General features: G+C 41.9%; 1 protein-coding gene across 15 annotated transcripts in view; it reads right to left on the bottom strand.

Moving 5' to 3' along the window:
* Positions 1–16,426, bottom strand: part of COL5A1 (collagen type V alpha 1 chain) — a 387,668-nt gene that overhangs the window by 248,141 nt on the left and 123,101 nt on the right. For 2 of the 15 annotated variants that reach the window (XM_056537911.1, XM_056537905.1), the window contains one exon: positions 16,100–16,194. The exons of 12 other annotated variants lie outside the window; for them this stretch is intronic. Coding sequence is in view for 1 of the 3 variants with exons in the window: in XM_056537897.1 (XP_056393872.1) it covers positions 13,888–13,987 (100 nt within the window). In the remaining 2 variants the exon portion in view is untranslated. Of the gene's footprint in view, positions 1–13,887; positions 14,292–16,099; positions 16,195–16,426 lie in introns of those variants that run through there. One more of the 15 variants, XM_056537897.1, reaches the window with a different exon arrangement.

Below are 16,426 nucleotides of genomic sequence, written 5' to 3' on the forward strand. Positions count from 1 at the left end.
GGGCGGTTCCCGAGGCAGGTGTCACCAGAGAGGACTTAGAAAAGAACAACCTTAACTTCAGAAGCTTATAAGTACTGAAAGGATTAAGAATTTTTGATAGAAGTAATTTACAAATCTGTTTAACTTTCTGGAGTCAGTTGATTATATATATATTTTTCCTGGATAACCCCTTTAACCCTATTAAGCATATTACAGATGGTCATATCTTCACGCATCGGTTTCATGCACTTTGAGGGTCATGGAGCTTCCACCACTATCCACGGAGCTGTCCAACTGCAGATACCAAAAAGTGTTTTACTGATAACTCACAAGAGGAACTTCATGGCAGCTTCTGAGGACCACAGCATCATCCAAAAGGCGCATCTACAAAATGATCACAGCAATGTTAAAAATAAACCAAGGACACGTATTTCCACCTTTTCAGGAACTTCAGTTTATTTTCTCTCCAAACCTTTTCTTTACTTTACGACTTTTCGGACAAGATATTTACTTTTCTCGCTCTCGGGAGCAGTCAAATAAACCGTGCCCAGAAGTGATGACCACAGACTGGATCTAAATGAAGACTGGCAGGTCTGCAGACACTGCAAATAGCACGCTTTAGGGCCTAAATATCCCGCAGCTGTCAAGTGCCATGTCTGTATTTGCATTTTCTGTCCACTTAAATTACACTCCAGCGCTACAAACAAGCAACTGCGAGGGGCGGACAATGATATATGCGAGGAGAAGGGACAGGATTCCCCAGTGTCTGGGAGACAAAGCTTTATCTGCACCAGATATGGCGTCTAAATATTTTACACGACAGCTTCTCCTCTGACGGTTGTCCACGTTGGGGACATCTCTATGACAGCGGAACATCATTGACGTGTCATGTGATCAAACTCCAGCGCCAAAATGTTCCCAAACATGCAGGCGCTGATTATTTACACACTGTAGCACTATTTGGCTATTTCCAGGCCTGATTGCTGAATGCAATTTTTTTTTTTTTTTTGCAGAAGAATGCAAAAAGCAAAATTTAAGCATAAATTCATAATAAATCATCTGAGATTCTTAAAGCAAATATGCTAACCTCCCACTCAGGCAGCTAGTTGGCGAAAAAGGAAGAGTAACATCGTACCAGTTGCCCTCTTGCTCTTTCTGACCCAATGTCCCACCCCATGTGGGGTCTGATCCAAATTCCTGAACTTGCAGGGGGTCCGGCCGCATCCTGGAGGGCCTGAGGATGATTTGTGATGAGCAGTTCAGTATACACGTGGCTGCAATTACTGTATAGGAGAAACAGGCGGATGCAGCTGAGCAGGGACAAGTCAGATTCACTTTACTGCCCTTTTCTCTTTTCCCCATACCACGCACACTCCATCGCTATTCCTACAGCGCCATTTGTTTCATTCCAGCACAGTAGCATTCATGTGTTTCCTGGTTTTGTCATAATCTTCCCAAAATTTCAGCTAAAATTAAACTTTTTAACACAATAGCACCAACTGTGGTAAAAAAAAAAGAAGTGTTGTTTTAAAGAGGTTTAGGAAAATTGTAACATGTCAACACAGCCATAACACTTCAATTGGGATTTAAAGTCAAATCACTTTCTTCTCATGGAAACAGCATCAAACTGAACATAATGTGAACTGACCTCAGCTCACTTATGAGTCGAATCAGTTCACCTGGACGACCTCCAACACCAGCAGCCTAATTAAATGACCAGGTGCAGTGATATGACTTCAACTCCTCTCTCTCTCTCTGCAAAGTAAGAGGATTCATGGAAAATGTATTGGGAATTATATTCAGTGATAGAATTGCAATCAATATGGCTGAAAACGATATGCCTGTCTCATCAAATAAAACAGGTAGGCACAAGTCATACACAAGAACCTCTACATTGTTCTCTTATAATAGCCTATGCTGTACTATATAAGCAGAGATGGCTGAGGTGGGTATATACTGCTTCCCTTGTGAGACAGTAGAGATGGCTGATATAGGTATATACTGCTTCCCTTGTAGGACAGAAGAGACGGCTGATATAGGTATATACTGCTTCCCTTGTGAGACAGCAGAGATGGCTGATATAGGTATATACTGCTTCCCTTATTGGACAGTAGGAATAGCTGAGGTGGGTATATACTGACTCCCTTGTAGGACAGAAGAGACGGCTGATATAGGTATATACTGCTTCCCTTATCAGACAGAAGAGATGGCTGATATAGGTATATACTGCTTCCCTTGTCGGACAGTAGGAATGGCTGAGGTGGGTATATACTGCCTCTCTTGTGGAGAGCCTGGCAGGTTCATAGAACATTTAGGGAGGAAACATACCGGTATACAACTGAAGCCGAAAAGGTTTCCTGCAGACATCACCTCTATATTTTCTTTCCTTTTAAACTGAAATATCCATTTGAAGTACAAAGTATCCAAACTCCAAGCAGACGATATAACAAGTATCCAGGGCAGCACAGACCTGCAGCTCCGCACATCTAGAAGACTTGGACACTTTGAACTTCATCACACAGAATGGGATATGTGAGACATAAGAAAGTGAACAGAGGAAATCTTCAATTTCAAGGCTCTGGGCTCCACAATTTATATATATATATATATATATATATATATATATATATATATATATATACACACACACATACACAACAACCGAGAGAGGTTCAAAGAACATGAACAATTTATGTTCACTCCAGCGCAGTCACTTCTTTTACCAGGAAGATACAAGTCCTCCATATGCATCTCTATTGGTTATAAATAAAACACTTTCTGCCCCCATTCAGATCAAAAAAAGATTTTGGGAAATAAAGAAGAATGGTCTCCATCCCATGGCGAGGCTGGTGCGGAGCGTCGCTGTGGGTGACACTGATCAGACTCCACATCTCTCTTATCTCTAATCGAGATGCATAAACTCTTGTTAGGAGATTGACAAAGGCAGCGGAGAAGAAGAGATGAAAGAGACCGGAGAACACTTGAAACAAAAAATATTTGGTGGATTAGTTATCGGGAGCTCTGAGGAATATCCCGGCCTGAACATTATTGTGTGTTTATCCACTAGCAGGGTGCATGTGTGTCAGCCAAGACTACCTACTGCAGGATGGCGCAGCCCCCCCCCCCCCCCCCCCGTGTTCTTCACATTATCACCGGTATATTAACAGATGGACAACTAAACCAGTGTTTCCCAACCACTGTGCCTCCAGCTGTTACAAAACTACAACTCCCAGCATGCACAGATGGTCCAAATCAGTGGTCTCCAAACTGTGGACCTCTCAGCTGTTGCAAAACTACAACTCCCAGCATGCCCAGACAGCCGGTGGCTGTCCGGGCAAGCTGGGAGTTGTAGTTTTGCAACAGTTGGAGGCATCCTATTTGGGAAACCACTGATCTAGGCTGTCTGGGCATGCTGGAATTTGTAGTTTTTCAACAGCTTGAAGAACACTGGTTGGGATACCACTGATCTAGGCTGTCTGGGCATGCTGGAAGTTGTAGTTTTGCTAAAGTTTGAGGCAAATTGGTTGGGAAACCCCTGATATAGGTTGTCTGGGCATCCTGGAAGCTGTAGCTTTGCAACAGCTGGAGGCCCACTGTTTGGGAAACCCCTGATCTAGGCTGTTAGGCTTTCTGGGCATGCTGGGAGTTGAAGCTTTGAAACAGATGGAGGCACACTGGTTGGGAAACAACTGATCTAGGCTGTCCGGGCATGCTGGGAGTTGTAGTTTTTCAACAGCTTATCTTATTAATGTGTGTAAAGGACGGCTGCATTTTCCAGCTAATTTCAAAGTCAGTAAAGAAGCTCGTCCAGCTCTGCTACAACAAACCAGATAAATAAAACCAAATCAGCCTGAAGAGGGTCATGACCTTTAAATCCTAAAATATACCTTGTGACCTTCCAGTTTCCATCCATCTTACTGAATTTCCTATTCTGACTTACACCAGTGACAGGTACTTGATAGCAAGGTCACAAAAAGGACTGCAGTCTAAAAATAAGCAAAAATGAGCAAGAAAATTCTTCACCACAACCTTCAATCACGATCATCATCTGATCTCTAATCCGCCAAGAACCAAAAACTGCAAGTTTGTTAGGACAGCTTCAAATAGGAGCTGTCAGGGGCTATTACTCCAAAATATGTCAGAGGCTATTACTCCAAAATATGTGCAAAATGTAGTGATGTCATTTAAGAGAACAAATGAAGACTGAGCAGCTGAATGACCTCCTTCACCTACTGACTAAGAGGCGCCTGAACGTGTTTCCAGAGCAGAGCACCAGGAAAGTCTCAGCTCGCTGCTTAGTCGTAATTTAGGGTATTACAGAGAAAGAAATTGTTTTCAAATGCCAGAAAGTTACAGGCCAGCATTTATCATTGTGTTTACCCTTTTTTTTCATCTATATTTGGCGCAAGTGTCCTTTTTTGCGCCTTTTGATTTACACATTTCTGTTGATTTTGAGTTGTAATCCACTGATTTCGGCAATACACACGATATTATGAACTGCGCCTTTTTGTGAAAAGGCGCAAAAAAGGGGCAAGACCACTGAAAAGTCTCTAAATCTCAGGCCAAACTTAGCTTAGCTTTTTGGTGTATGTGAAGAGGGAAATTTCTGATAATGTGACCTGCACAAAATGTATCTAATGTTCTGTGCCCATTTAATAAATTTGGTTCTCCTACACGTCACCAGCATACACAAAAGGTGTAGGAAAATGCTTCACTAAGGCAAAGTTTTCGGCAGTTTTTGGATATCTGCCACTGCAGCTTTTGAGCCAAAGCCAGAAATGTATTCAAAAGGAATAGGACATATAAAGGAAGGACTGACACTTCTCCTCCCTTATGGATCCACTTCTGACTTTGGCTCAAAAACTGCAGTGGTTGTTTTCCAAAAACTGCCAGAAAAAATACCAAAAGGAAACTTAGTCTTCCACCTAGTACTTGAAACACTACATGACTTCCTCTAGGACAAACAGCAGCTGATAAGTATAAAAATGTCTCTGATCCTAGCCAAAAGGCCGGGAATTCAGAGGTGAGTGCCACAAGGTGAAGAGATCTTGGTGCCCGCGCTTCCAGTCAGTGAGCCAGTACATCCAGTGAGTTTCGGCACCTCGGGGTCACCGCTCCCTGAAGCACTAAAGTACCTCGGCCCTAGACCCTCTCAGCCTCATGGTGAGACCCGAAGGGAAACAGGTCACATCGGGGCAGCCGTCAAGCTGATTCCTCAGAACCAGCCCCGGAACACCCCGGAACACCTGTCCCCTCCATGCAGCACCCATCCCCACCAGCCCAATACCGGCGCTTCAGGTCACTGGCTGAAACTGATAAGAACAAATACTTAACTTGATCTTTGCCAAAAGGCAGAGAAGTGTTATTACTTTAAGAGAGGTTGACATGTGAGTGTAACCCAGAAGGTATCAGTGACCAAGTGACTTAAGGGTGACCAATGGGACCCCACCAGAGTCTCCACTATAAAAGCCCTGGCAGAAGGGAGTTCTCTCTCTTAGCTCTTGCTCTCTTTCTGTTGCGTTGCAGTGCAGTCAAGTCCTAGAATGTGTCTGGAGTCCATAGGAGCCTCAAGCCAGTCCAGCAGCCCCAATTCTACAAGTCTACAAGTAAGCTACAACCACAGCATTGTCAGTCTCAAGTCAAGTCAGAGTGGCCCGCACTAAAATTGTCCAAATCTACTACAAGTCCCAGCAAGCCCAGTCACTGGTCACCTCCGGGGGCCAGCTACACTGTATAGACTGTACCACCTGTCACTCAGTAAAGCTACTTAGCGTCAGAGTCATTACTGCCCCTGTGCCTAGCCCAGGATCCAGGGGTATACCTTAGGGTGGTATTGAGGAAAACCACGCCCTAGCGTCATGAATACAAGGGGTTAATGCCATCTGCCCCTAGGGTAATTCCACCTGCCCTGCATCTCACACCCTCGTACACAACTTGAGTAGCCGGAAAAGCCTAAAGCAGCCAATTCAAGCAAAATTACACAATTTGCATAACTCCAATTGACTTTAAAGGGAGTTTCACAAACCAAGTAGCCCCGCAAGCTACACTGTTCACCTAGCTATGGGAGTTACGAGAGCAGAGTAGCTTGCGGGGCTACGCCGTTTGCATAACTCCTATTAAAGTCAATGGGAGTTAGGAAGGTTACTCCGGAGGAGTGAGAAAAGTCGGATTTAAAAACAGTATAGTTTCTCCATAATACCCCTTTAATGTAAGATATCAACCAAACACCAACCCAAAAAATAAACACAACAAAAAAACTATTCCCAATGTATCTACTTCTCATTAAGATGTAAAATGTGCAACACAGCACTCTACAAATCATATCCCAGGGTCTTCTGACGTAAACCAACAAAGAAAACCAGCACTGGGATCTTAGCATCATAAACCATAAACATATGTTTCACAACTGTATTTAATTTTTAGTAACTCATCACCTATCTAATGCGTTTCATAGCAGCCACCGTCCCATCCATTACATCACAGGGCGCTAAAGTCGAACATGAAACGGCAGGAAACGTGATGGGAATTTGAAACGCGATAAAAGAAGATTGAGGAGGGGAAAGAAAAAAAAGAAAAAGAAAAGAAACATAAAACAAACTGGCAGGATTCCTTATCCTTGAAAGAAGTTTTCTTAATAGTTTCATTTAATAGACACATACTGAGAACATGAGAGATAGGAAACATATGTCCCATAAGTTTGAGTTTGATGTATAGTAAAAATGGGAGCCTCAAATTGGCCACATGTGTCTCTTCCTTCCTCGCAAAAGCCGATTGCCAAAGCCCTAAAACATATGGGAGGTTTCGGTGGTCGCTTTGGTGTAATATTTACCAAACATGGACGATCTGCAGACCTTTCAGATGTTCAGATCCAGAGCAAAGAGAATCATTAATACTATTTCATTCCATCTACCCCCAAAACCCCCATTCTTAACCATGACCATGACTATAGGGGGCGGCCATCTTAATTGGAAGGAGTCTTATTGTTATATTTATTTTCATCACCATTAAGGAAAAATTATGGAAAGACGTGCAGCCAAAAATCAGCCGAGGTCCACTGGGTATCTTGTCCTCGTGTGACCCTTCACCTTACAGAAGGTGAGGCTTCAAACATTCAAAATACAAAAAGAAAATTCTAAATTAAATCAATATGACCGGAGATCAAAGAAACAATAAGGCAAAGTTTCCACTTGTTTTTTTTTTCTGGCAGTTTTTGAGCCAAAGTCAGAAGTGGATCCATAAGGGAGGAGAAGTGTCAGTCCTTCCTTTATATGTCCTATTCCTTTAGAATACATTTCTCAAAATACATTGGCTCAAAAACCGCAGTGGCAGATATCCAAAAACTGCCAGAAAAAAACCCAAGTGGATACTTAGCCTTAAAGGGGTTCTCCGGTGCTTAGACATCTTATCCCCTATCCAAAGGATAGAGGATAAGATGCCTGATCACGGGAGTCCCGCCGCTGGGGACCCCCATGATCTTGCACACGGCACCCCGTTTGTAATCAGTTCGGCGACCACAGGGCCGACGGCGTGTGACGTCACGCCCCCGCCCCCGTGTGACATCACGCTCCGCCCCTCAATGCAAGCCTACGGGAGGGGGCGTGATAGCTGTCACGCCCCCTCCCGTAGGCTTGCATTGAGGGGTGGAGCGTGACATCAGACGGGGGCGTGACGTCACACGCCGCCCGTCCTGTGGTCGCCGGTAATCAGTCCCGGAGCAAACACGCTCCGGGGACTGATTACAAACGGGGTGCCGCGTGCAAGATGACGGGGGTCCCCAGCGGCGGGACTCCCGCGATCAGGCATCTTATCCTCTATCCTTTGGATAGGGGATAAGATGTCTAAGCACCGGAGTACCCCTTTAATGAGCCAACTTGTCACGCTTTAATAGATACATTATATAGAAACAAAAGAGATAAGGAAAAACAATAGTAACAAATAAGGTAAGTTATCCATGGCAACAACTAGAACAACTAGAACAAGTCTCAATGGTCTATATCAGTGTTTTCTAACCTGGGTGCCTCCAACTGTGGCAAAACTACAACTCCCAGCCGTTGGCTGTCCGGGCATGCTGGGAGTTGTAGTTTTGCCACAGCTGGAGGCACGCTGGTTGGGAAATACTGCTCTATACTCAGTGTCCTAACATGATCCAGCAAAGTAATAAAGGGAAGGATCCGCTGGTTGCATGCATGATCCTATAGTAGGATACTTGCACATGTTTGGCACACGTCTCCGCTTCCTTCATGCCGGTGATGATGTCATCACACGTACGGAATTATTTAAGACCCGCACATTAGGTCCTCGGTATGGAGTACAAATGTAATTATTTTTATGGCAGGTCATTACAACCAACTAAACTATTCTGAAAATGCTTTTTCCTTTCTTTTTCCCAACGTTTTGCCTAATAAGAAACAGATTGACGCGAAAACATCTCAAAGTTCAAGAGCAACGTTCTCAAAACCACCTACAGGGGGCAGTAGCGATACAAAAGCCTTCATCATACTGCGTAAAGTATGAAAAGTAATTTACTATCAACTTGATTAATAAGACTAATGCATGAATACAATGTACACCCGAATCTTACATGAAAACAACACAGGAGCTGTATAGGCAAACTAGGCAGGTGTCTGGGGCGCCATTTCAATTTTCTGTTAATTTTATGTCTTTAAAAGATTTTCTTCAAAAATGTAATTTAAGGCGAAGGAATAATCATGGGGTTAAGTCGGGTACAGCTGGTAATTGGGCCTGTAGTCAGAGCGGCGCCCTCTGTAGGTACAGTCCTGATTATAATCCACAAGCATTATTATGGCATATTTAGGGCTTTATGGTGGATCTGGATCGCTGGATCAATTGGGTGTTTTCCAGTATCTCTGGTTAAGGGTTAATGTGTTTGCAGTCTAAAGCAAACTATGAACCTGAGGGTGATTTATTAAGGGTCTAATTCACACGGTGCAGTCGCAGTTTGTGCAATAGTGTGCAAAAATCAGAAACATGAGCACAATGTGTAAATTTACCCTAAGGGTGTGTTCACACATTCAGGTTTTTTAGATGCAGTTTTGGGATCCAAAGTCAACAATGGATTGATGACGAGAAGCCTCAGTCTTTTCCTTACACGGCCTCTGGGGACCTCCAGTTCACATCCTTTTTTTTTTTTTTTTTTTTTTTGCAATTTTCTGATCATCCACTGGAGGCGCTATTTTGTCTCATCTTACTCTGCATTAGGTACAGTAGCCCTTTGAGATTTCCTTGTCTGGACTGTAACATTCAGTGAGCACCTCGGAAGGAAGAGTATCATCGGACACATCATTGTACCCCAAAGATGTATTGTTTGGAGGTGGCTCCAATGTAGACTACTACCCCCAGAAACTTTTATGCAACATTCTAAAACCGTGGTCCCCAAACTGTGGACCTCCAGATGTTGCAAAACTACAACTCTCAGCATGCCAGACAGCCATTGTAGACTACTACCCCCAGAAACATATATGCAAACATTCTAAAACCTAGGTCTCTAAACTGTGGACCTCCAGATGTTGCAAAACTACAACTCTCAGCATGAGAGCATGCTGTGAGTTGTAGTTTTGCAATATCTGGAGGTCCACAGTTTGGAGACCTAGATTCTAGAAGCAACTCAGGACAATGCATTTCTACACGAGTCCTATGTACCCAGTGCAGGGTTCCAGTCCTTGCTCCTGTGTTTTGCTCATGCAGAGAACTAGAAATATATATATATATATATATATATATATATATATATATATATATATACACTGTATATATATATATATATATATATATATATATAATGCTTTGCTTTTACATTTACTTCTGAGAATCCAGTCTGGATCACATGTTGTCGGAAGACCCCTCTAATACCCAACAATACTCTAATTATAGAATAATGTATACGATTTTGATTTGCATACATTACTACATAATAACATCAATGTACAAGTGCAAATGCACCAGAAAACTGTCCTACATGACTTGTGCCTTGAGTTTTAGACACTTTTTCGCTGGGTGGCTGATAAAAATGGCATGGCCTCAGCAGAGAAGCATGTCTAAAAAAAAAAAGGGGGGGGGGGATTTTGTATTTGTAGATTTGACTAGAATGTTTTTGGATAGGTCAGATTAATCAATCATCTCGATACACTTAGGGATATCTAGTACACTACACTGTCTGTCTAGAAATTGGACAATTCTAGTACATTCCTTCTGTGCTATATTACTACAGGATGAGGCCCCACTGTAATAGCAAGCGGCAACTTTACCGCTATCTTCACCGTTAGGCTGTGGCACAGTATGAACCAACTGGTTACAAAGTAACGGGTAAGGACATTGTATCCTTTCAACATTACAAACATTGCCATTCCTTCCAGCAGCTGGTCTAGATGACTTCACCAACATGAGTAGACATGACATCATATACAGCAGCGGTGACATCATCAGCGGTGCAGAGATTGCATCAGGGCCCAGAAGATTCAAACTAACATGGATACAACTAACATGGATACAACTAACATGGATACAACTAACATGGATACAACTAACATATATACAGCTAACATGGATACAACTAACATATATACAGCTAACATGGATACAGCTAACATGGATACAACTAACATGGATACAACTAACATGGATACAACTAACATGGATACAACTAACATATATACAGCTAACACGGATACAACTAACATGGATACAACTAACACAGATACAACTAACATGGATACAACTAACATGGATACAACTAACATGGATACAACTAACATATATACAGCTAACATGGATACAACTAACATGGATACAACTAACACAGATACAACTAACATGGATACAACTAACACGGATACAACTAACACAGATACAACTAACACAGATACAACTAACACGGATACAACTAACACGGATACAACTAACATGGATACAACTAACACGGATACAACTAACACGGATACAACTAACACGGATACAACTAACACGGATACAACTAACACGGATACAACTAACACGGATACAACTAACACAGATACAACTAACACAGATACAACTAACACAGATACAACTAACACGGATACAACTAACATATATACAGCTAACATGGATACAACTAGCATATATACAGCTAACATGGATACAACTAACATATATACAGCTAACATGGATACAACTAACATGGATACAACTAACATGGATACAACTAACATGGATACAACTAACATGGATACAGCTAACATGGATACAACTAACATGGATACAACTAACACAGATACAACTAACACGGATACAACTAACACGGATACAACTAACACGGATACAACTAACACGGATACAACTAACACAGATACAACTAACACAGATACAACTAACACAGATACAACTAACACGGATACAACTAACATATATACAGCTAACATGGATACAACTAGCATATATACAGCTAACATGGATACAACTAACATATATACAGCTAACATGGATACAACTAACATGGATACAACTAACATGGATACAGCTAACATGGATACAACTAACATGGATACAACTAACATGGATACAACTAACACGGATACAACTAACACGGATACAACTAACACGGATACAACTAACACGGATACAACTAACATGGATACAACTAACATGGATACAACTAACATATATACAGCTAACACAGATACAACTAACACAGATACAACTAACACAGATACAACTAACATATATACAACTAACATATATACAACTAACATGGATACAACTAACATATATACAGCTAACATGGATACAGCTAACATGGATACAACTAACATATACACAACTAACACAGATAAAACTAACATATATACAGCTAACATGGATACAGCTAACATGGATACAACTAACATATACACAACTAACACAGATACAACTAACATATATACAACTAACACAGATACAACTAACACAGATACAACTAACACAGATACAACTAACACGGATACAACTAACACAGATACAACTAACACGGATACAACTAACACGGATACAACTAACACGGATACAACTAACATATATACAACTAACACAGATACAACTAACACAGATACAACTAACACGGATACAACTAACACGGATACAACTAACACAGATACAACTAACACGGATACAACTAACATGGATACAACACAGAATCTGAGCAGAACATGAGGTTGTGCTTCATGTCTCTCAGGTTGAACATTCACCCTTCACACATCTGAGGAGAATAAAACATTTCTCTAAGGCGAATAACACCAAGGAAAGTCGGGATCTCACAAGAAAATGTAAGCGATTGATGTTCTCAAATAAATACTTGTAATTCAGTTCAGTAGAAACGAGTAATACGGTTAAGAGGAGACAACTACAGGCAAGCACACAAAACAGTAAACAGTATACAGAACATCATACAGCACACAGAACATCATGCAGCACACAGAACATCATGCAGCACACAGAACATCATGCAGCACACAGAACATCATGCAGCACACAGAACATCATACAGCACATAATACAGTGTATAGCACATCATACAGCACACAGAACATCATACAGCACACAGAACATCATACAGCACATCATACAGCACACAGAACATCATACAGCACACAGAACATCATACAGCACATCATACAGCACACAGAACATCATACAGCACACAGAACATCATACAGCACATAATACAGCACATAATACAGTGTTTAGCATATAATACAGCATATAGCACATCATACAGCACACAGAACATCATACAGCACACAGAACATCATACAGCACATAATACAGTGTTTAGCATATAATACAGCATATAGCACATCATACAGTACATAGCAGATCATACAGCTCTAAACTGCTGGGGGAGTCTGCATTACCCTTTCTCTAGTCCTATACCTAGCTCGTAAGCATGAACCTTTAGTATATTATGCAATAAAGCACAGAGTATACTAGTACATTATAGTACTATAGGACAAAGCTGAGGGAAATAATTTTTATGTTATATCAAATGACAGACCAAAGGTGGGAAAAAGATTGCAATGAAATGTATATATTTGATCATAAGGCATGCAAATTAATGGATAATGTCTCTTAATATGGCCCCTATTTTACCCAATAGCTGTTATACCTCATATATATATATATATATATATATATATATATATATATGGTCTATGCCTCCTTGTACAGCACAGAGTACATGGAACACACCCATCCACTCTACCGGCCTCTCCCCAACACCCAATATCAGATTCAACATTCATCTCTTCTCCAACAGTCTACAGTCCATCCTGTACATCTGAATTATAATGTGAATACAGCCATCATTATGGAGGACACATTCCCAGAGACATGTTTTGTTGTTTTTTCCTATAGAGCCTTAATGAAGCATACACTACTGTAAGTCTTTTTTGACTCAGAAAATAACTTTTTACATTCTGAAATTATAATATCTCTTTTTATCAAAGTTAAAACTTGCATAAGCTCAATGGAAATGAGTGCAGTTCCACAAGTGATCTATAGGTGGGGCAATGCTGCTAGATTCACAGAAAGAAAAGTTTTCAAGTTTGTGTGGTGTCTGCAGAACTGAGGGAGGAACATCAAAAAAGTTTTCTCTAAAACTATGGATAAAGAAATATCTGAGAAGGAAGGAGGCCACAGGCATGGGGGAGAGGTTCAGGCAGCCCTGGTGATGGATGGGGGTACACACGCCTGTTCTTACATGTGTTTGCCCTTACATGGGCCTCCTGACAAATTGAATCCAGAAGAACATAACTTCCTATGTCAAATCATCAAAAATAGAAAAGTAAAGTATTGCAGCTTTGACTTCTGCACGTCCGATGGCTGAAGAGAGGAGACATGCTGGGAACCTGTCCGGCTCAGAGCTAAAAGGTTTCTTACCTGCTTGGCACTGGGAACATATAAAGCTTAATGCTATAAGAAAGGATAAGTCTCTTCTCCAACTTCTTCTTTTCCACCTTGTATGTGTATCCATGTTCATCACCTCCACTGTGTGGGGCCAATTCTTTGGGATTCAGAGGTCCTTAATGCAAATCTTGGAATGCAATTAAAGTAATGGAGAAAGGGCAGAACCCCTGGAGGACCTGTGCACTTATAAAGCCATCAGATTGGGATTTTTTGGGGGGGTTGTTTAGTGTAGTTGAATTTTCTGGGCAGTCAAATTTTAGAGTGTCTGCAAACCCCCAGCTCTCTCCTCCTGCTCTCTCCCTGTCCCCTTCTCTGGTCTGCTCCTACTGGGGTTGCCTTGAGAAGTGATGCCCCCTTGTCGAACAATTGGAGAGTGAAAAAACCTTTTTAGGGAGATGCAAGGACTGTGAGTCCCAGACAGGGACAGCAAATCAGAAGGCAAAATCCTGCAAGCTCAGCCCTCCTTTCACTGGGATCAGGAAAAGGGGGAGAGAGAGGGTGGGGAGGGGAGTGGAAGAGGCATGAAAGTTTGTGAAGAAAAAAAGTTTGGAGAAGAAGAAAAAAAAAAGTTCTGTGGGACTGGGAGATGTAAAGAGAACAAGCTGCAACCAGTGCGCAGGGTTAACTCCGCCACATTCCAAAACCCTGAATCCATTTTTTTTATTCTCAGGCAGAAGAACAATGTTCAACTGGTGAACAGATTATTTGTCCTGGCCCTGGATGCACAATCCTACAGCATATAAACAGGGCAGGACAAAGCATCGGCCCTATTCACACAGTGTGAAGATTTTGTTGAGCAGCTGTCACCACAGGGGACGTGAGATTGACAGTTCTCTTGATCAAGAGGCTCTGAAGTAGCTGCACAATAGCGGGAATCCGAAAGCAAACGCTGGAGGAACTCTCTACCTATCCTCTAATACTGGGATACCAGACAAACCCTGTTGTGGGGTCTACGGACAAGATCCCGTCCCAAGTGGATATAGAAATAAAATAAGTGATGACTTCAGTAGTGGGTCAGGTATCTGTATGAAGAATGCAGCAGGACGTCTCAAATCTGTCATTACAGGGTCTGGCTGCTTAGTTCATATTCGTCCATGATGTCCATACTAAGCATAAACCTGTGTATTACAGGGCGTCTCCAACACTCTGAAAGCCCCGACATTATTATTAGAGAAGAGCGAAGTTACAGAAATTCGATTCCTCACGAACTTCTCTGCTCGGCGGTTGCTGACTTTATCCTGTATAAATGAGTTCAGCTTTCAGGTGCTCCGGTGGCTGGAAAAGGTGGATAGAGTCCTAGGAAAGTCTCCAGCCAACGGAGCACCGGAAAGCTGAACTCATTTATACAGGATAAAGTCAGCAAACGCCGAGCCGAGAAGTTCGTGAGGAATCGAATCACTGTAACTTCACTCATCTCTAATTACTATCACCAGTGAGATTGCAAGAACCTTTAATAACCCCATCGCTGTATGTAGGGGATATGTGGAATATCATCTCTGAGCCAAAACATTTCCCAAAAGTTTATTGAATCTGATGAACAATATAAACTCTGCCAATCTCGTTGATATTTCCTCAGGCTATGGTCCCATCCACCTCAAGTATTGACTTGCTCTGGTTTAGCCTAGATGTTACTCACTAAGGACATTTACGACCATTGTTAGGGGCCGGTGATCAGTAGAACATCCCACGTCTCCCCGTTGGTGTGCATTGAGGAGGCTGATGCTGTCACGCCACTTTAAGTCTATGGGGCCAATAGAAACCACTGCAGTTAGCTGGAATTTATCCAGGATCAATTTTGATCATATGCTAACACATTGGCCCATATTTATCAATCTGCTTGAAACTGAAACTGTTTTTAATCCCATGACAACCAATCACAGCTCAGCTTTCCTTTTCCCAGGGCTCGTTAGGATATGGAAGCTGAGCTGTGACTGGTTGTTATAGGTAAAAGCAGACAGTTTATGTTACAGGTAGATAAACAAATCTGGGTCTTTAAGTTGCGCTCACGTAACACTACGGTCTTTGGCTGCTCGACCCAAGACGCTGCATGGCCCTAACATAAGGCGGCAGAGAAGCAGGGAAATCGTCTGCTGCACCTAAAAGTGGAGCAAAGAACAAGTCATCAATAAACGATGGCCGATACTTGGCGGTTACTGAGCTCAGCTCACATCTTCTCCTCATTTACCTTCTCATACAATCCGTGTTTCATAGTCCTCTTCTTCCTATCACTATAACATTTGGGTGAATTCCCCTGAGGTTTGGTCTGCTTGATAATTTCATCTAAAAGAGGAAACATTAAATGTATGTAGCACTAGTAATATTGTATATTCTGCTCTATGAATAGACTTCCAACTTCTAAATACAAAGGCATTAGTCCAGGTAGAGAATGACACTAATGAAGCTTCATAAACCATTTGTAAAGCCTGCGGAAAGCTGGGTGACAACTCCAATGTGCTCTGCTAGAGTCCAATAAAGTCCAAACAATAAGGAGTCAATGCGGCCCCGGCTGCTC

This window comes from Hyla sarda, chromosome 9 (assembly GCF_029499605.1).
Source record: "Hyla sarda isolate aHylSar1 chromosome 9, aHylSar1.hap1, whole genome shotgun sequence".
Lineage (NCBI taxonomy): Eukaryota > Metazoa > Chordata > Amphibia > Anura > Hylidae > Hyla > Hyla sarda.